Below are 20,448 nucleotides of genomic sequence, written 5' to 3'. Positions count from 1 at the left end.
CGCACGCGCGGACATGCGCAGGGCCTTCTGGGGAATGCAGTCTGCTGCAGTGATTTTTTTCTTTTTTTCTTTTTTTTTAGCTCCCGTCTCCGTCGCTTCTTTCCTTTCACGCTCAAAACGGTTTTTTTCTTTCCTTTCCCCCCCCCCCCCTCTTCTTATGCGGAGGCTGGAGTAGGGAGAAGAGCTGCTGAGCCCCGTGGATCTATTTAGCCGGCGCTAAAGGCATTTTATTGCGGAAGGAGGAACAGCAAATGGCGACCTTAAGTCGTGGTGCATGAAACCCAGGGCTGGCTGGGAAAATCATCCTTTTCCTGTCAGTTGAAATGCAGAGAGAGAACAAAAATATAATTTACTGTTTTTCCAGACACGTGAAATCAGAGTTAGGATTGTCACCTGATTCAATAAAATTTGGTCAATCATTAAGTCTACATTTCGGATCTTAAAATCAAGAATTTGTGTAAGATTTTGAAGGGGAAAAAAAGGTCTGAAGCAAAAAGAAAAGGGGTTCTATGTGGCTGCAGGCTTTGCTTTTAGAGATGGACTTTTCTTTCTGTTGCACGGAAGAGAATGAATGGGGATTGTCAACTGCAGTTTGTAATAAGCGTTTACATTAAAGGGAGCTGTACAGTTTTTTTGGCTGCTCAATTCTGTCAGAAACACTTTTAGCAAATCAAAATGTCTTACAGTGTAATTCGTGTATTTACTTAGAAGTATATATCTGCAAATTCAGTGGGATTTAATATTTATTGTTCTTAAAAATTGTAATTCTAGGTTACAAATGTGTGCATGGTTACCTGGAAATAATCCTTAATTAATTAATACTTGCCATGGAATAAACGTGGGCAGCCTATCAATTCAATATTATGGCCCAAATATTTACATATTATCTCTGAGCATGTGTAAAATGCCTTTGGTTCATTACTGAATAAACACATGTAGCTCATTCCTCCCTCTTAGTTCCCCTATGAATACAGCCGTATTTGTGCGATTTTAGATATGAATTGTACTTGTTTGAAGCCTAAACATGTAAAGTAATGAGAGATTCACTTTAGTGAGCTTCATGGAATTTTTTTTTTCCCACAGCCACAGGGAGGAAAATATTATTAGGAAGAATTTTCATTACTGAATCAAAGATTTTTCAGAAAGTACTTCTGATCATTAGCAATGGAAACTAACAGGAAAGAACTCTGAGTATTGAGATAATATTGAAGTTTGTCTGATTTCAGACATGTAGAGTGTGATGATACCACTATAAGCACTACCACTTCAGTTTTTGTACATCTGTTCTTAATAAATCCCATGTAATTCAGTGGGACTCACTTCCTGGTAATGGAATTAAAGCCAACATTATACATTCTTCTTGCCTGAATTAACAGGTATATGTTACAGTGTACAGAGGGCACAAATCGGTCAAATTTATGTTACCATTGCTACAGGTTGCCGTAAATCCATTGCAAGTAACAAATTCAAGCTTGTGAACTATTTTGTATATATTTAAATCAGGTCTAACTTTCAAATCATGAATCATAAATCACATATCCTGATTCTGTTCTGTTACTGCAAACCGCAGATAGCAATGTTCATAGCAGTTCTAACATTTCCATTTTCTTAATGACAGACATCATAACTGCCTATGGTTGAAAGGAAAATCTGATCTATAGGGGAAAAAAAAGATCAGCTACAATTTCTAAGTGTCCCCCTCAACCTTCCTTGAGGAACCTTCCTTCCTGTAACAGGTTGCCCTTTTTTTTTTTTTAATAGATGAAGACTGTCGTTTAACAACTGCATGACAGGCTGAGATTTTCTTGGTGCAGTTTTTTCCTGCATGCAGAGTCAGTGACACAAAATGCTGGACTGATTAAGATTCTGCCTTCTGTGCACTTGTTAAAGGTACAGGCAGATATGTAAGGGAAAAATTTAGCAATGCTAAAAGGATCTTTTGACATCACTATGCAATCTGCTTTTGCTAGAGTTGTTGCAGTATATTTTATGTGTAGGTTCATCTCATGCTACGTCATAAGCTATCTACAAGTCACAACACCTGGATTTTCACAACATAATAAGCCAAAACTAAACAAGCCACATTATGGCTTAGTGTGAAATGTGAACCAAGCCGCTTAACCTATTTGAATCTGCTAGAGCTTAGTGCCCTCCCCCCAGCCCCATAGTAATAATTTTGCATTACGTGATGTCTTACCACACATTTGTTTGTAGCCATAGCAAATCTTAGGAGTGATCAGACTGTAAAATACAGATACACAGCTAGATGTATGACTGTTTTATGGCTGGTATAAGAAATACACAAAGGTTTACACCAATTCTTAGACCTTTGAGTCTGTGAACTGAACTTAAAAGTCACATGTACAATCACATAGTAAATAAAAGCTCAGTTTAGTATTTAAAATACATATTTAAGCATTTCAGTGCTTGCATAGTTAAAAAGCACAAGCAGAGAAAAACTTTTTTTTTTTCATTTAAAATCTGGTCCAGGAATAGAAAGCTTCCGAACTTGGAATTCCAGTTCTGGAGTAAGTACTTCAACTTGTGGAAAACAGCCAAGTTTTCTCAGTTGGATTCAGCAGCTGGAAGTAGACAGCTATCTAGTAACCTGGAAAATGAAGAAATTGCTCCAAAATACATCCAGCAAACTAGCCATGAGTTGATGAATTCTGTATTTGATTCTAAAACTCATACACGAAAAAGAGGACCTTCTCTTATTGATCTGATTTGCAGCCACTCATGGAATGACAATATCACAATGAATAGTTAGAGTAGGTCGCTGTGCCTAGGAATGACTATGGACTGAGCCTTTCTTTGAACAACTGATTTCTCTCTGAATGATCCACTGAAGCTCAACCCAAACTTCTGAGTTTCAGGCTCTCATTGATTGCCTTTCTGTAATAGTGGAAATCTAGTGGAAATCTAGATCACCATTGCTTTCTGAATACTTGAAGGCCTGTGGCTAAAGCCCATGAGGACTATAATAAATAATCCCATAAAGATCCATTTCATGCAACTTGCTTTCTTACAGAGGAGTATACTCTATTACTAAGACAGAGTACCTCCCAATATTTCTCCCTGTTCCTCCTTGCTTGCAGGCATGATCTGCAAAACTGACTTGGACTTAATGCCTCTTTCCAATACTACCCTTCTAAGGACCAAAAAATACAGTGGAATGGAATCAGCTCAAGATCCTTAAATCCCAATTAAATAGACAATAGTACAGTAAATGGCTGTGTAGATTATCTGTTTTCCTTTCACTCCGCAGCTTGGCTGCACTTCTCTGTCAAGTAAGGATGGAGACGTCAACTCCAATCTTCCTCTAAAATGTTGAGCACAGGCCGCACAGGCTGGTAGAACTTCTCCCTTATACCAAACATATTTTTGGTTCCCCTCTTTGTGCAGTCTGTACTTCTCAGTAGAAAACTTGTGTGTGCCTGAGGAAGGGGCAAGAAGGAGGGCAAGACTGGTAATCTCAGTTTGCAATTAGTGTCTTCAGAGTGATATTAAAGAGTTTCATGGATCCAAAAATGAAGCAGAATCTCCTCAGAAGGCAACACTTGTACCGATTCATCACACTTCTCCATCTCTTCTCCCCTGTCCTTTAGTATCTTAGCAGGTGATGCTGTTAGCTTCTAGAAGAGAAAAAGTAAGCTAAGTGGAGCAAAACACCTAGAAACATCCCTTCTACTGCAGAAGTCTACTTCACCCACAGAGAAGATGATGTACCTAACATTCTAAAAAAATAAATAAATACAATACCACAGCCTTCCCCAAGATGTTGTACTTGAAATGCATCACATTACAATTTCCAGAGATCTCAGCCAAGAGGCTGAGAATTCAGAAATCTTTGTCCAAAAGATCTGGAAAAAGCCAACTTGGGCAAAGCTGAAATATAAAACTATACATGTTCTGTCCCAAGTGTCTTGGGCTATTCTGCATATGTCACTCTAAATTTTTGTAACTTGTCTTCTGATGCCTAGCATTGATTGGTCCAATAATGTAACCACCCACATTACAGCCACCTAAATCCTAAAATCCTCTGTGTTAGGCAAACCAGGTTGCAAACTGATCCAAAGAGATCCCAGAGATCCCTCAGTGCCTAACCATCTTGGGAATCCTCCTTTGGAAGGTGAAACCTCTAAGCATCAACAGCCTGGACTGGAACGATACAAGTTAAGGTGCCTGTTAAATGAGACCAGATACATTCTCAGGAGAACAGGATAATACAAGACGTTCTCAGAAAAAATGTGGGCTATAAATGTTAATAAAAACAGAATTCCTTGAAAACCTCAGTAAACAAAGGAAAACAATATACCACTGGCAAATAATCGTTCAATAAACATTTGTATGTAGCTTCTTAATGCAATAGGCAGTATACCTTCTCCGGGATAACAGTATTAAGTACACATCCAGACAGCTGGTTTAACAAGCTTTTCTCCAGTCTGTGAGATGACATAATCTGCTCAGTCTCACCAGCTGATTTCTATTATGTCTCCTTAAGAGGCCAGTGAGTAATGCTGTCCTCACAATTTTAATGTGGAGATGAGTTAAGGAAAGTGATTGGTGGACTTCCTGCCTGCAGGAAAGATCTCCAGCCATTGCTCTTCCTAATGTGGGGCGGGGCTGGGGTCAGAACTTGATTGATGGGGGTGGGGGCTTTCCACTCTTCCTGCTTTACTGAGAAGCCCCCACTCACCACACAGATTAAGCACTGCAGTCCCCACTCACCCCATGGATAATTCATAGATTACCTCTCTGTCCATCAGAACCCTGGTGCCTGATCACACCTGCTGCCCAACAGAAAATGGCTACTGAGAGAACTTGCCAAGTGTGATCAGAAAAGAGAGGGTGTACCCACAGCAGCCAGAAGCAGGAAATAGGAACTGGTCATATCCCATCAACTGGCTGCTGCTGAACTGCCACAGATCATGCATACAGTAGAGCAAGGCTTGTGTTGGGAGATGGAAGATTGCATTTCAACATTGGATAGGATAAATATGAAATGGAATGGTCTCAGCTGGGAATGAGATGAAAGCTGTGTCACGAAGACATGTCCTTAGCATGTCACATGCTAAGCAAGGCATCTTTGAGGCAACATTAGAAGGATATGGGAGTGAGCCCAGAAGCACAGCTGAAACATCAAACAGAGCTTCTTACCAAAGTATCTGGAAGGACCTCATCTGGGCAGAAGGAATACTGGCAGATCCGACATGTTTTCCAAGCCAGGAAAGGAAGGACCAAAACAGCCACAAAAAAAATAACCAGGAAAAGTGGGGCAAAGCTCAACAGTATGGCTTTGCCATCTGGAGGCAAAGGGAAACATTCATTAATATCTCAATGAAGGCTCTGCATTGAAAATATTTGGAAACAGAATAGATGCATTTTGCAATTAGTGTTCTCAGTGGCTTTTGCGTATTCTCCAAATTGTTTTTAAACTGGGCAAGTTTCTTCTGCACATCTCTTGGACATGTGTTATTAGCAAACTTTTCCTGGATCAATGTGTCCAATAAGGAATTTGTGTTCACTGAGATATAGTCTGGATAGCCTTAGAGAGAAAATTTTAGGTCACACAAGAGATAACAAAATCTATTACCAAGTCAGCTGGGTTATTCTTCACTAGAGGTCTTCAGGCAGAAGCTGGGCAACTGTTTGCTAAGATGTTTTACTTGTGAATTTCCTAACTTGAATAGGTAGGACTAGATAACTATGAAGGCCCCATACAAATCTATGATTCCATCGTTTATTTGAAAGAGCCTATAAACTCCCCCTCAACTTTATAACTGGATCTACTAAACCCAACGATTGTGCTTTGCAAACCATGATTGATGACTAGCCTTACAAACCAAATATAGTTCATTTAGTAAACCAACTATGTGTTAGCAAATGGATGGCCTAGAGTCTTCAGTTCGTTTTTGTTCCTTGCCCAGGGGCCAGGTAGCAGACAAACATCAATGTAATATTGTTGGAAAGAGTGGCTGCAACATATTTTGCTTTTTTCTCCATTTGAGAAAGTTGTTGGAGGGAATTAAGAGAGGTAAATTACTGATTTTGCCCCTTAGATCCCTCAAAAGGGGGAAAGTGGCCCAATTTGGGGAGCAAGATGGGGTTTTAAGGGGTGCAATGGACTCTTTAAGGCCTTGTGAAGCTTAATACAATAATAATACACCAATTTTACCCTTTAAACTCCCCCCCATTCCCATCTCTGCCAATGGTTCAAGTCTTTTGGTTCTGCTCCCTCTGGTGAGTGGATATGACCAACAGCTTAGCCAAATCTGCAAACCCAGTCCACGCATTTTATCCACCTTGTTCTCACCTTCCGGGGTCACACACTGCACCTCGCTGAAATTGCTGCTCCTGTTGATAGCCTCCACATAAGTCTGAGCTTTCACACAATATTCAGCTCCAGCCTCCATAGTCTCCAGATGCACAGTGGTGGTGCTCTCTCTCACCACTTTGCGGTAAACCTAGTTGCACAAAATATGGAGTGAAAAACAAATCCAGGCTGAAGGGAATTTCCACGTGTTAGGTTAAATAATCTGCTTAACTGGATTGGTTTGCCTTTCCTCAGCCACAATCACAAGAAAAACCAGAAAAACCACCACACTGTATTTGTGCAGGATGCCACCAAAATCTAAAGGAAAGGCAAGTGGTTTTGAATTTCAGGTACTTACACACTGAACTGTTTTTATATATTTTGATTTTGAGATTCAACCTGGAGGCTTGGAACGATAACAAGGAGTGAGGAAAATATATACTGGAATGGTAGGCAAATTCAGGTTACAAAACTGCTGCATGCCACTTAGGTCTGATAGCCAATTAAGCAGTTCTGGGAAGTTAAATCATTCTGTAGTGCAATATACTGCTTTATTGATTTGCAATTTGCAATCAGTAAAACAGTTAAAAGAAACAAAGGAGCAGACTAAAACCAAAGATTGATAATCACAGAGGAGCAACACATAAAAACAAAAGAACAAGCCTAAACCACGTACAAAAAATGCAGCCTATCAGAAATGTTTAGCACCATGCTGAAATACCAATAAAGTCGGCCTTTCTAAAGTAGGCAGTTTCACAACTTGGGAATTTGGCAAGGGCCACTGCTGCTAATTGTCATGGCCCTCCCTCCCACCAAATCGTTTCTTTCTTGTCCAGCATTACGAATAGCACCAAGTAGCTGGTTTTAGTTTCTCTTCAATTCTCCTAGAATCCTCCAAACCTAGCATTCCTTTGGGGCACTGTGAGAAATTAAAAGCACGGCTGGACTTTCTTCAGAGAACGCCCTGGCAAATATGGTCAATAGGCCCCAATGAGAGAGAAGCTGGGCATCAGAGGCTTCTTTGACCAGGCAACCCAGCTAACCTTGGGCACTGCAAGGAAAAAGGCCTTTTCCTGCATTTCAACTAATAAAAACGCCTATTACATAGAAGTACTAATATTTATGCACTGTTGTTTTTCTTTGATGGTTCAGTGGCTCCTAACTCCTTATGTCTTGATGGATGTCAGTTTGCCAGGATGATCATGAGTTCCTTTAACCTCCTCTTTGTGTCATCAGTGATACTATCTAGTCATGTTGTCTTCTATTGTCTTTTTTTAATTGCCTTTGATCTTTCCAAACTCAGGCTCTTCTCTAATGACTCTCTCCTTTGCATCTTTTGTCCAAAATATTTAACATTCAGCTTCCTTATTAATGCTTCCCAGGAGCTGCATAGTTTTACTATATCTGATGTTTAATTATTTGTTCTTCTTGCAGTCTAAGATACCCTTAGCAATTTTCTTCAGCCCCACAGTTCAGAGACATACGTTTTTCTTCAGCCTTTTTGACAGTCCAGCTTTCATAGCCATGTTACAACTGGGAAAATCTATGCAAACATCACTACTCATACTTTGATTGTCAGGGTGTGTTTTCTTATTATTAATATTTTTATTCCACTTAGGCAATATACTACAAATGGAAAAAAAAATTAAGACACTGCAATTGCAGTGGGATTCAAAACCAAGTTTTAATATTGGTTGCAATAGGTGAACATGCTCATGTTTCCAAACAGGATGGCTGAATTGCCACACGCAGGAACCAAAATGATCCCATGTTTCTACTTCCCTGTCTACTTTATGACAGGAAACCACGAAGAAGGGAGGATGAGTCACTGCAGTGCTACGCTGTTAACAATGTCCAGAGTTTCTGTCAGAGCTTCAGGATGGCCCAATGATTCAACCTTGCCCAGTAAGGAAACTTTCCTGCCTTCCAACCCATCCAAATGAACATTTGCAGGTCAGAAACAAGTTCAGAACTTACCGTAGGCTCTGGGCCTTTCTTCCAGTAAAATATCCAAAATTCAAAGGCAGGCCCTAGATGTTCTAGTTCTGCTAGCAAGTGATATCCATCAGCAGTGACAGTCAACATTGGCGGAATGAGGGATGCTATAAAAAAGAAAAGGGATCCATATTCAGTATGTGGCAGTCTTAATTAATTAATTAGTACAGTTTATCTAACTGCCTGAAACCGGATGGACCCTAGGCGGTTTACAGAAGTTAAACATTACAAAGAAGATAGAAATCAAGATTTAAATTAAGGGTAAAATGGGTAAAAAACCCTAAAAAGTGTGAAATTAAGAAGCAGCGTCATCATATATTATTTATATATTTGAATGTTCACACCTTCCCGTTCACCTGAAAGCTTTCTGGGCTAACAATTCATTTATTGTCTTAATCACATTTTTTTGGCTTCCCACTGAGAGTGACTATGGGTGGTATACAAATGAGAAACATAAAGGGTTGGTACAATAATCAAAACTGTAAAAAAGGAAAAGATGGCCAAACAGGGAGACAACAGACAATAACAGAAAAACTACACTCCCCGCCCCATCAGCCCACACCATACCTTAGCTCAGTACCTGGGGAATCAGCAAGTTCTTTTAAGGTTTGTCTAAAAGAGAGCAGCGTCAGGGTTGTTTGGATCTCTGGGAGGATACTGTTCTGGTTCCACCTGGGAGAATGTGACCCTATTTAGAACTAAGAATGGAAAATCCTCAGAAATGAGAGGTCCATAAACCTGGAGACTCTAGGTCTTGTTAGGGTTGAGCCTAAGCTTGTTTCTCCTCATCCAGAACCTCAGTGCCAGCACAAACTGGGACAAGACTTTGACAGAACCACTTAGTCAATCAGGGATCTAGATATACAACTGAGTATTGAGGCATACAGAAGATACCACACCCTGTGTCTAAGATGACCTTTCCATATAGACATTGAACAGGTGGGGTGAGAGCATTGAGTCCTGTGGTACTCCAAAGATGAGGGGTTTGGGATCCAACATCTCCTCCTCTGTCAACACTGATTTCAATCAACCACAGAGGAAGCCAGAGAACCACTGCAACACTATGCTTCCCAGTCCCATGGTCAATGATACTGAAAGCTGCTAAGAGAAGAATCTAAGTCTAAAAAGAATCAGGATAGGTGACTACTTCTGTCCCAGCTCTGCCAAAGGTCATCAACAACTATGACCAATCCTATCTCCATACTAGGTCTAAGCTTGAAACCCAACTGAAGAGGGTCTAGATAATCTGCATCATTCAAGGTGATCATTCTTGGGGAGGAGCTACACCACTGTCTCCTTCAAGGGGAAACCACGCCCTCTCTCAAGGATGAATTTGCCACAGCATGGACCTGACCGTATGACATCTCCTTGGAGGCTTTGACCAACCGGGAAGGACATGGATCTAAAAACAGGTGCTTGGGTCTTGTGTTGGTGCACTTTATAACAGGTATCATCACTTCAACATTGTGAGTGCCAGGGCATCCCCTGGTTTCACAAAAAATGCCACAGTCCCTTATTAAATTAAAATAAGAAATGCTTCAAAATTACTGAAATCTTGCAAGATTACCAAACCTAATGAGATTTGGGGCAGGTCTGGTTTTATTTGGTTTGGGAAACTCTTTAGAGCTTTTTAGGCACGAAGCTATTGCACAAGAACATCTGATGACACATGGGACCCAGAAAAAGTCACCATCCTTTGTCTTAGAGAGAGATTTTTTTTCTCAGAGGCAAGATGGGCAGCATATTAAATAAATAAATAAATAAATAAATAAATAAATAAATAAATAAATAAAATGTGCTGAATTTTTAAGGCATGATCCCGTAACTGTATACCTGAGATGAGCATGTTTTGTTTCTTCTATTTCTCCTGACCTATTCTTGTTTTTCTATTAGAGACTCCTTAGGGCTAAAGTGGGATGGAACCTGAGTTCTATCACTAAAGCCAGGCATTTAGCAATCTTGCTTGGACATGAAATGTTTCCTGGGTTGTTTGAATGTCATATTTGCCCCCAGGTGCCTTCTGTAGTAATAAATAATCTCTTACTCATGCTCTAGTTCTAGCTAGACAAGATAACTGCAATGGCACTTTAGGCAGGATGGAGGTAGCAACCTCTTTTGGCCAACAAGGCCCTCTTTGCTGCTGGAAAATGACAAGTTTCTTGCTATTTTGAGTTGAGTAACTCATGAAAATGGTATTGTAAGTTCTAAAATAGCTGAATAATAATAATAATAATAATAATACAAAACAAAAAACAAAACACCAAACCGTCTACAGTCAGTCCAATCTATATATGTAAACCTACTTTGTGGCTCTCAGCCACCACCACTGCCAACCCCTCCCATCCCAAATTGGTTATGTGTGGCCCTTTGCCACCAAAACATTGTGTAGATGTTGCCTTTGAATGTCGTTCAGAAATTTAGCTAGTGGATCCAGATGCTATCAAGGGCAACTCTGAGATGAGACTGTACTCATCTTTTGAACTGCTGCAGTGGCAAAGGATTCACTTTGATTCAATCCAAAGCGTGAGCTTTGCTGTTTAGAGTTTGGAAGCAAATTTGCTGGGGGGAAAAAAAACTAGACCAGTATGAGCCTGCCTGAGTATTAAGATCTACAACAAGGGCTTTACTCCTTTGCTCAGAGTTACAGGCAACCAGGCTTGCAAATTTAAGAGTCTTTGCCATGCTAGTGCCTTCCTTGTGGAATTCCTTCCTGTATGGTCCATATTAGTCTTTTCCTCTTTCCACTGAGTAGACCGGCTCTTAAAACATATTATTTCAGCTGCCTTTTCATTAAAGAGAGTTCTTAGTCTGTTATGCTGACTTTTCTGATTTATTGTTCCTAAGCATTCTCCTGAATCGGAATGTGAATGGTGGCTTAGAAAGGTTGCATTATTTCCAATTGAATTATAACCCTAATACAAGTTTCAGGCCTCATCTCCAGTCAGGAAAGCAGCCACACAGTCCTGCCCCTCCCGATGCAGCTGCTTTAAATAGTTGCAGACAAGTGCTATGCTGAAGACCCAGCGTACTCCAAAGCAGCTTTTTTGTCCTGTATCCAAAATAATCCACAGACCTACTTCATTTCCTATAAGCAATTTATAATCTTATACATGCTTACCTGGGAACAAGCTGCACTGAATCTAGTGAGAGTCATTTCTGAGCAATCATGCAGAACAATCCATGCTCTTACTTACTTCTCAGTAAGCATGTAGAGAAAAGTCTATGCCAGTGTTTCTCAACCTTGGCCACTTTAAGAGGTGTGGACTTCAACTCCCAGAATTCCCCAGCCAGCCATGCTGGCTGGGGAATTCTGGAAGTTGAAGTCCACACCTCTTAAAGTGGCTAAGGTTGAGAAACACTGGTCTATGCCCTTGATTATTTAGTATCTTTTTTGTTGGCTCTATCAGTGTTAACTCTGGCCCCTTCAAAACTGCAGCATACCTTCAGGCCTCTCCCTGAATTGGGCTGTAAAAAGTTCTCTACCCTTGCTATAAACATAAATATATATTTATTTGGAGGTAATTGTTAATTGGATGCATATGAAAACTACCCACTTAGGGCTAGAGATGGAATATAGGCCAGGGCAGTGAGGAAGAAACAACAACAAAAATTGTGCTATGAGAGGCACATTGAAATAATCAGGTCATTATATCTGATTCTGAAATGTTGAGTGTTACAGACCCACATTTATCAAACTGGTAAGAATGGTTTGATAGAACCCTCAACAAGGTATCTACTCCATTCGCAACTCATCTGGTGGCAAAGGCATCTGCACGGTATGATCAAAAAAGTCAGGAAGACGGCTGTGAGGGTGTGATCGAAGCTCCACCTGTTCTTATGTGCATTGCACATAAAAAACAGGTGGCGCTTCAATCACACCGTCATGGTCACTATCTTGACTTTTCTGACCATACCCTGTGGGTATCGCTTTATGGTGACAATGATAGATCACCTTGAGCTGTTGTTTTGAATGTCACCAATGCCTTGGAAGAATAACATGCTTTTGGTCACTGTGGGAAATATTAAAGAGCAGCTCAGAATGGCTGTTGCAAACAGACATCAGGGTGGTGGTCCTTCTCTGGGAAGTGGCATCTTCGCAGCTGTCCCCTGTTGCCAGGTGTTGAGGCTAGATCTGATTTCAACAAAACAAGGCTCAAGACTGAACTCATTCAGACAGGGGCTGGGTTGTGAGATTTCCTAACAAGGAACGGAAAGGGATGGACTTACTTGTGACACGATTGAAGAAGCCATTGAGAGTGGCCCATGGGGAGGCCTGTGTCCCCATAGATGCTCTAACCCGGAGATTATATGGCACAGTAGCAGATATGTCTTCTGTGATATCACACTGAGTAACACTAACGTCTGTACATTCTGCAATGGGAATCCAGCTGTCATTGGCATAGTCTCTCTCATATTCCCTAGACATATTTAGGAAAAAGCCAGCAATGTCAGCTTCTTTGTAGAAAAGATCAGACCTTCATCACATTTCCTCAAAAACAAAAACAAAAACCATGAGTCATTTGATTTGGTGACATATACAGTAAATATAATAAATAAAATAGCAAGGGCCAGTTCATAAGCAACATTATTTCCTTGATAGCCTGCTTAAAATTTGTAACTTCAATGCAGCTCTGAGATAAGGTATCCCTGGATTCATGTTCAAAAGTTCAAAAATGGATAGATCAACTGATGAGTGGATCATGTGCAGCCAACCAGCAAGATCTGATTCCAAATGGTTAACACTTTAACAATCTTTAGGCTGTTAGAATCCCTAATCCCTAGTAGGGGAGGGTGGCTCAAAGTATGCTGGAATTATCTGCAGTAACTCTTGTTTCCTGAATCACCATATTACTTTCAGCTTGCATCTTGTAACTGGCTCTAGTTGGTGGATCTAATGGAAGAAAAAGGAAGTCAGGGCCCTCCAGATTTTTTATTTTAATATATGTTTTCACTTGTGAGCCACCCAGAGTTGTTGGGAGTTGGGCAGCATACAAATTTAATAAATAAATAAATAAATATAGCTGAATTACAATTCCCAGATTTAATTTCTCACTAATTAATTAAACCTAATGGATGCTAATTAAATAATTTATTTGAATTTAAATTGCATTAAATAATTTAAATAATAAACTAATTAATTAACCCTAGTTAATGCTAGCTAGGGCTGCTGGAAGTTCTCATTTTGCTATATCTGGAAGACCACAAGATTCGCATCCTTCAGCTAGAAGTTTTATTTATTATTATTACTGTTGTTATTTGATAAAAAAGAAGTCTAAACTTTAATCCACATGTGTACTCAGTCTAAGGGTCCCTGCAAGGCTGTGCAACCAGTAACCCTTTCAAACTGATTAGAAAGAATTACTTTGAACCATGCATGAGTGGTCTCTGCTGTTCATTAAAGCTTCTCTTACAGTTTCCCTTTTGAGGGACTTCCAGACAACCCTGAAAAAGAAAACCTGCAGCTGCTTTCAGAGTCACATTAACTTTAATTAATCAACTTTAAAAAGTTCATTTTATCTTAACAGATCTTTTAAAGCACCACCAAGAAAAAAGAAAGAGATTTACAAGCTGTGCAGATTGAACAAGTTATTGCAAAGTAACATTAGATTAATGCTATCTATATAGGACGATCTTAACTGTGACTGAAATCAATTCAGTGATCCATAACTAGCAGAAGTGGTCAACAGATGAGAATGAATCCACTTTTTAAAGCAACTGCATCTTATTTCAGGCTCATGCAGGAAATAATAATAATAATAATAATAATAATAATAATAATAATAATAATAGTAGTAGTAGTAGTAGTAGTAGTAGTAGTAGTAGTGCTGTGCTTGTATGAGGTTCAAAATACTTTTTCCCAATCATTTTCAAAGAACGCATAACTCTTGTTCCCATGTCACACTAAGCCATGCTTTATTTAACCAAAATCTAGGGAGTGTAGCTGTTGAAAGTACACTGCTGTGGATGGCCCAAAGTACCTCCTAGTGATGATAATCTAACTGTGCTTTCACATGTTCCACAGTTACTTTGGTTGTTCATGTCACAGAGGAAAGCAGAACATAAAGATGGTAGGTGAATCTCCCTTCTGGATACAAGCATTTCTTCAGTCCCAACCAGCAACCACACATCTACATTACAATGTGATGAAGCCCAAAGGCAAACAAATCTGGCAGGGGTTGCAGGTCCAACCACGCATGTGCTAATTTGTTGCAATACCATTGCATGCCTAGCTTGTCTATACATGCAACAGAATGCCATGGCAAAGTTTTGAGGCCGGAAAAGAGATTTCATTACTCTAAGCAGCAGATAGAACATTCTAAATGCTATTCTTAAACTCCTTCAAAGTAGAAAACAAGATTAGTAGATAGGGACCTAGTTTAGAATTTTCTCCCAGATGGTTTTGTCATTGCAGTTTGGTTCTTAAGGTATATCCAGCAGTCTAAAGTGATACAGTTATTTTTCAGGATTTTGCCATCTTATTTTACTGCGCTTGAATCATGATTGGGGAATTTTGAAGAAGTTCAACTTTTGGAACTGGTCAACCCATCTTCCATGCACACACAGGGTACTTCTGCTAATCTTGTGTAAAAATCTGCCTTGCAGTTTCTAAGAAACTTCCTTCGGTCAAAAAGGCTCCTATTTTTCTACCTTATTGTCAAGGTGCTTGAGAATTTCTTTCAAATTTCTCTCAGTGGATTTTTCTGAACTTACTGCACGGGTAGAAGTGACAAAGGATGCTACTACTGGTTTTGTGGTTTTGTGTTACACATTTTTCCATCCTTCCCAGCTTCCCGTCCTTCCTACTCCGAAAATGCCCAATGGAAAAAGTTATCTCACCCTGGTAGCCAGCCTTCCTAGTAGTACAGCCTTCTGGATCGGACTAAAGGCTTAACCAGTCAACATTCTTTTTCAAACAATGGCCAATAATGACTATGGAAAAGTAAAGCACTACATAAAGACTGGTATATAACCCTTCTTAAAAATATAGATGGAAAACACAATAAGGTCAGCATTGTGTGATCAAGGGGGAACATGGGATTGCCAAGCCATTTGGATGTAAACTGTTAGTGAAGAAAAGGCCTTAGTCTACACTCCTTTGCTGAACCCTTTTTTAAAGTTGGTGGCCCTCAACTATACCTCATGGAACCAAATTTCACTGATTAACTTTGCACCACATGAAGCATTTCCTTTTATTTCTCTTGAATGTCCTGCTAGACAACCATCTAGTATGAGTACAAGAAGAAACAGAACAATTCGCCCTATTCAGGTTCTTCACAGCATACATAGTTCCATAAACCTCTGTGGTGTCTCCTATTAACTACTGAGTATAGCAAAAGTTAGAGCTGTCCCTGATCTAGTAATCCAGATTTGTTGGACTGTAATTTCTAATACTTCCAGCTGGTATAATTAGTAGTACCTTAGTCCAACATATTTGGTTGGTATAAGGTGAAGAAGTGTAGGAGCACGTATTTAGAATCAGTTATGCTGGTTCGTCTGTAGGCAACCAGTATTCAAGATGAAAGAACTTACCCTTGAAACTCGACCGAATATTTTATGACCTTGCCAGGTACAATCTCTGCAACTGGGCTCCAGATCAGAAAGTGCTTCATATTGGTGGACAGAATTGTAATATTCTGAGGGGCTCCCAATATTGCAGCTTTATGTCGGGATCACCAAAGTGACATACAAAGAGAGAAAACGAGAAGTTATCTCATGGATTAGGGGCACTGAGGTTATTATTATGAAATCAAATCAAATCCTTTATGACAATCAATGACAGATGTAGGTATAATTATTAACACTAACTGCTCAGAAGAGTTTACTAGTTAAGCTGAAAGACTATGCTAACTTACCTAGGAGTAAGCATCATGGGACTCGATGGGATTTACTTCTTAGCAGATATACCCCAGATTGTGCTTTTAATAAAACGGAACTCAAATTAAATGGTACGTAGCACAATATTTGTTTTACAAGATGCAGGTTAGAAAAAAAAGACTATTACCAGATCTTGTACATTAATTAAGAATGGGGAAGCCTTTGTGTCAGTTCAGTTTTGTTTAAACTTATAAATGCATGTTTGTCCATAGTTCACATATTTTCCCTCAAGTTGTATTCCTGGTGTGAGAATTTTGCATTTTCTGAGCACATGTTTTATGAGCTCCTACGTAAGGAAATGCATCCCTTTTACGTTTACTTAAGATGGCAATTCTGTTACGCATGAGTGCGTCCTTCTGAAGTCAGTGACCATATTCAAACATTGTGTTAAACCATAGCTTATGCAGTATAACTATGGCTTGTTTATATCCTTCAACTTGCCCTAGCCAATTAAAATGGGGTTGCATGCACGCATCATAGTTTGTCCCCAAAGATTCTTAGTGTTTGTGATTTGCGGTGGATGCTAAGGATTCTGTTGGTAGGGCTTGCATATCTGAAACATCTGCATGACCACTAGATGGCACCAAAGGCATTAGCTTTTTCTGTACCTTTTTGCTGCCATCTAGTGACTGAGCAGATAGTTGCCATCCACATATGCCAGCCCTGTTGGTAGCAATCCTTACCCTGCTCACCATAATAAGGGCCGCTTAGCCATTTCCAAAAAAGAGAAAACATGTCCCCAAACAGAGGATCCATATTTACAAAACATTCACATATGCCATCCAACTCAGAAATTACATTTCTCAGCTTTCTTTGGAAAGAGGGAATAACCCAGCCAGGCCTCTGGTACAGAAATACCCCAAAATGTGGAACTGCTTCCCAGACGCTACTCTATAGCAACTGATTAATTCAGGAGCTCTGAATATTTCAGCCCCAACCACAACTCAAGGACAATCGCTTGGGGAAGGCAGCCCTATAGCCTATACATAAGAATATATGTACATAAAAGTACATATATATATGTACATATATACCTAAGCATATGCAATTTATTTGTTTGTTTGTTTGTTTATTATATATATATATATATATATATATATATATATATATATATATATATACGTATATCAAACTTGTCACCTCCCATCTCATTGAAAAGCGACTCTGGGCAGTTTACAAAGGAGATGTGATGGAATGGAATTATGAAGGCTAGGCTCAGAGAGAAAAACATTTTCTTACATCTCCTGAGGAGCGTGGGAGATACATGAGGATGAGACTGGCACCTCCCTGAGGAATTCACAATGTTGTGGCTGGCATTACTTGAGAGCTGGGGTTTCAGTCTAGAAAGATTCTTGCTAGAGGTTGTAGCTAATAAACATAGCTGGACTGAATTTACATGGTCTCTTGGAGTTCCTTGGGCTAGGCCTGACAGGAGATCAATTAAAATACAATATAAAAATAATCTTAAAAATAATAAATTAATTCCAAGAATGATGGTATTGGCGAATAACTCAGGAGTGACATCAGGGCACCAGCCACCCCCAGGATTGATTAAAACTCTTATTGCCCCATGCAAGTTGGCAGAGCCAGGTCTTTAGCCCTTTCCGTAAAGCCGGGAGGGTAGGAGGCCGCCACACCTCAGGGAGGAGAATATTCCAACGGCTGAGAAGGCTCTCCTTCTGAATCCCACCAGCCAACATTCTCTTGCTGACGGGGTCCACAACATGCCCTCTCTGCCTGACTGGGTGGGACTTATGGTTCTTATATGGTTCTGGCTGGGGAATTCTGGGAGTTGAGGTCCATATATCTTAAAATTCCCAAGGTTGAGAAACACTGATATAAACCCTACTGTTAAGCTAAAGACCTTTGCCACAGCTTGCTTCAATATTTGCAATGAAATGACCCCTTTCATTATATTTGAGGGCAGCAGGCTAGTAGTTTAGGAGACTAAAACCCACTGGACAAGCTGACCACTGAAGTCTGCCTGAATAGTGGGACTGGAATGATTTCAGAGGTGAAACTTCTCAGCCATAGCCATATTTGCCAAAGAATGAGACTGTCCCTAGTATTAGGTAGAAAAAGACAGCTGTCAGAAGCAGCATGTTTCTGATTTCATAAAAGGGCAACACGTTATTTGCAGTTTATTATTGTTGATATTCTTCCTATTGCCAAGAACGAGGAGCACGAGTTGTCTATTTCCTGTCCTGTATACTGGAATAATGCGGCTGGCTTTGCCCATTACACTTTTGGGCTTACAGAAAGCAGTCTTGTTTATTATTTATTTATTAATTGAGGCCACCCAGCTCCAAAATGACTCTAGGCAGCCTTGGGCTGATGCTTCCAGATTGAATCCAGCATCAAACACGACACAAACACTGAAAGATAATTCTCTCTAATCCCATTGTATCCCCTCTTTCCTGCACCAAAATCACAATCTTCCCAATGCAGTGTTTCTCAAACCTAGCAACTGTAAGATGCCTGGACTTCAATTCCCAGAATTCCCCAACCAGCATGCTGGCTGGGGAATTCTGGGAGTTGAAGTCCAGACATCTTAAAGTTGCCAAGGTTGAGATTTTTAATATATCCCACTTCTCCTCCACCACAGATATTACAGGGTATGATATTACAGTACAAGCATTGTTCTCCATCACTGCTACATTATACATGAAGGCTAATTCCTGTGATTTTCTCCCTAGCTGTTGGCAGAATGAGTCTAGATTTAACCATACCTAGCATAAACCTGCTGAAATGTTCACTCTATCAATTTTTCAGGTTGCTCTTTTCTTTGGTAAAACAGGCAATCCTACTTGAGTGACATTTTAGAAATACCTGTTTCTCAACATGAAGATGTTAGCAGCTTTGCACAATAATTTTGTTCAAAGGGTTTCCAGACTGAAAAAAACCAGCATCACCTAAAAGGTTTTCCTCTTCTCTAAATCGGGTTGCTGAAAAAGATCATTTGGGGCAACCCCCAGGAAGGGACTGATTTTGTGACAGGATCTGTAACTTTCTTCCATTAGGAAAGCTGAATTGGCATTGCCTGTTCTCCGCATCCAGTTTCTACTGAACTCAGCTACTTAGCCCCATCTGTTGAACTTCTGCAACTCTGGACAAAAATAATCTGCCTCTTTTTGCTCTGAGTCTGTCCTCCTAGAAATCTTACTTTAGTCATTCGCTTCGCCTTAAGGGTCTGAACTGGGGCCACAGCCACATACCTGGAGTGAAACATGGCATCCAAGAAAAGCAGATCAACAAGCAGAAGCATATGGCCATTTCCTTACGGTTTAGGGACCTTGCCAAGGTATAACCAGATCCGGCATTTTCCGCTCCTGCGCCAGGAGCAACTCCATACTCAGGAGGAATGAGAGGAAGGGTTGTTTGATGGTGAATACAAGGTCCCCTTCACAGACCTCACAGGTTATTAGCTGCTACTGGAGGCACCTAGGCAGTGACAGCAGCCGCAGTCGCTCCTCTTCCATGTTCATCTGCACTGCTTGGAAAGGTGTGGCTAATTTGGGTTCAGTAATAGGTTTGGGCAATTTCATTCTGGTATTTTCCTACAGGTTATGCAACTGACCTCGTGAGAGAGGGAAGGGAACACTTGGCAGTCGAGGCCTGGCGATGGTGCAATCAACAACCTGAGGGGAAACTGACTTAAGTGGGGCTTAAGAATTCCTCCAAATTCAGGAGCAGACGTTTTTATTGCTTTGCAAAGCCGGGAAACGCCAACCCTTTCGTCTGCTTTCGTTCGGCTTTACCCACTGACAATCTCGGTCATGGGTCCCCTGGCGAGAGCCCAACTCCCTAACAGGCCCACACCCTTCTGCTAATCTTATATACATTACTTCCAGTTTAATAATCCTCTTCATTACGTCTTGATGACAGGTTTACGGGCTGAGTTGCAAACAGGTCAGAGTTACCGCCTATGGATCTATTCCTCCCATCTGGGGCAGCCATCTATATATACATTGTTATGAAAACAAAATACGCCCTAAAATGTCCCTAGAAGACAGGGCTTGGTTTTGAAAGTGAGTTTTCCATACAGTGTTTCTCAACCTTGGGCGCTTGAAGATGGGTGGACTTCAACTCCCAGAATTCCCCAGCCAGCATGGCTGGCTGGGGAATTCTGGGAGTTGAAGTCCATCCATCTTCAAGCGCCCAAGGTTGAGAAACACTAGATGGAACGGGACGGCTGCAGCGTCTGTTTAAATGGAGTTCGGTTGCTCTCTTGAATCTCTCGTTTCCACGTGCGTTTCGATGGG

General features: G+C 40.4%; 1 protein-coding gene across 1 annotated transcript; it reads right to left on the bottom strand.

Annotated features, from left to right (window-relative positions):
- Positions 1 to 2,263: 2,263 nt before the first annotated feature.
- On the bottom strand, positions 2,264 to 20,212 carry IL20RB (interleukin 20 receptor subunit beta). The gene is made up of 7 exons (XM_007429974.3): positions 19,402 to 20,212; positions 15,842 to 15,968; positions 12,539 to 12,729; positions 8,294 to 8,418; positions 6,317 to 6,467; positions 5,161 to 5,306; positions 2,264 to 3,635 (listed from the first exon to the last, which is right to left on the bottom strand). The coding sequence occupies exons 1-7, from the start codon at positions 19,457 to 19,459 to the stop codon at positions 3,507 to 3,509; spliced, it is 927 nt and encodes a 308-aa protein (XP_007430036.2). The 5' UTR covers positions 19,460 to 20,212; the 3' UTR covers positions 2,264 to 3,506.
- Positions 20,213 to 20,448: the final 236 nt, after the last annotated feature.

The sequence above is a fragment of the Python bivittatus genome, unplaced genomic scaffold (genome assembly GCF_059951505.1).
Source record: "Python bivittatus isolate LINGU-HERP-01145 unplaced genomic scaffold, Pbiv_v1 ctg000310_np1212, whole genome shotgun sequence".
Taxonomy (NCBI): Eukaryota; Metazoa; Chordata; class Lepidosauria; order Squamata; family Pythonidae; genus Python; species Python bivittatus.
The sequence above is the reverse complement of the archived record's forward strand: the minus strand, read 5'-3'. Positions and strand labels throughout refer to the sequence as shown.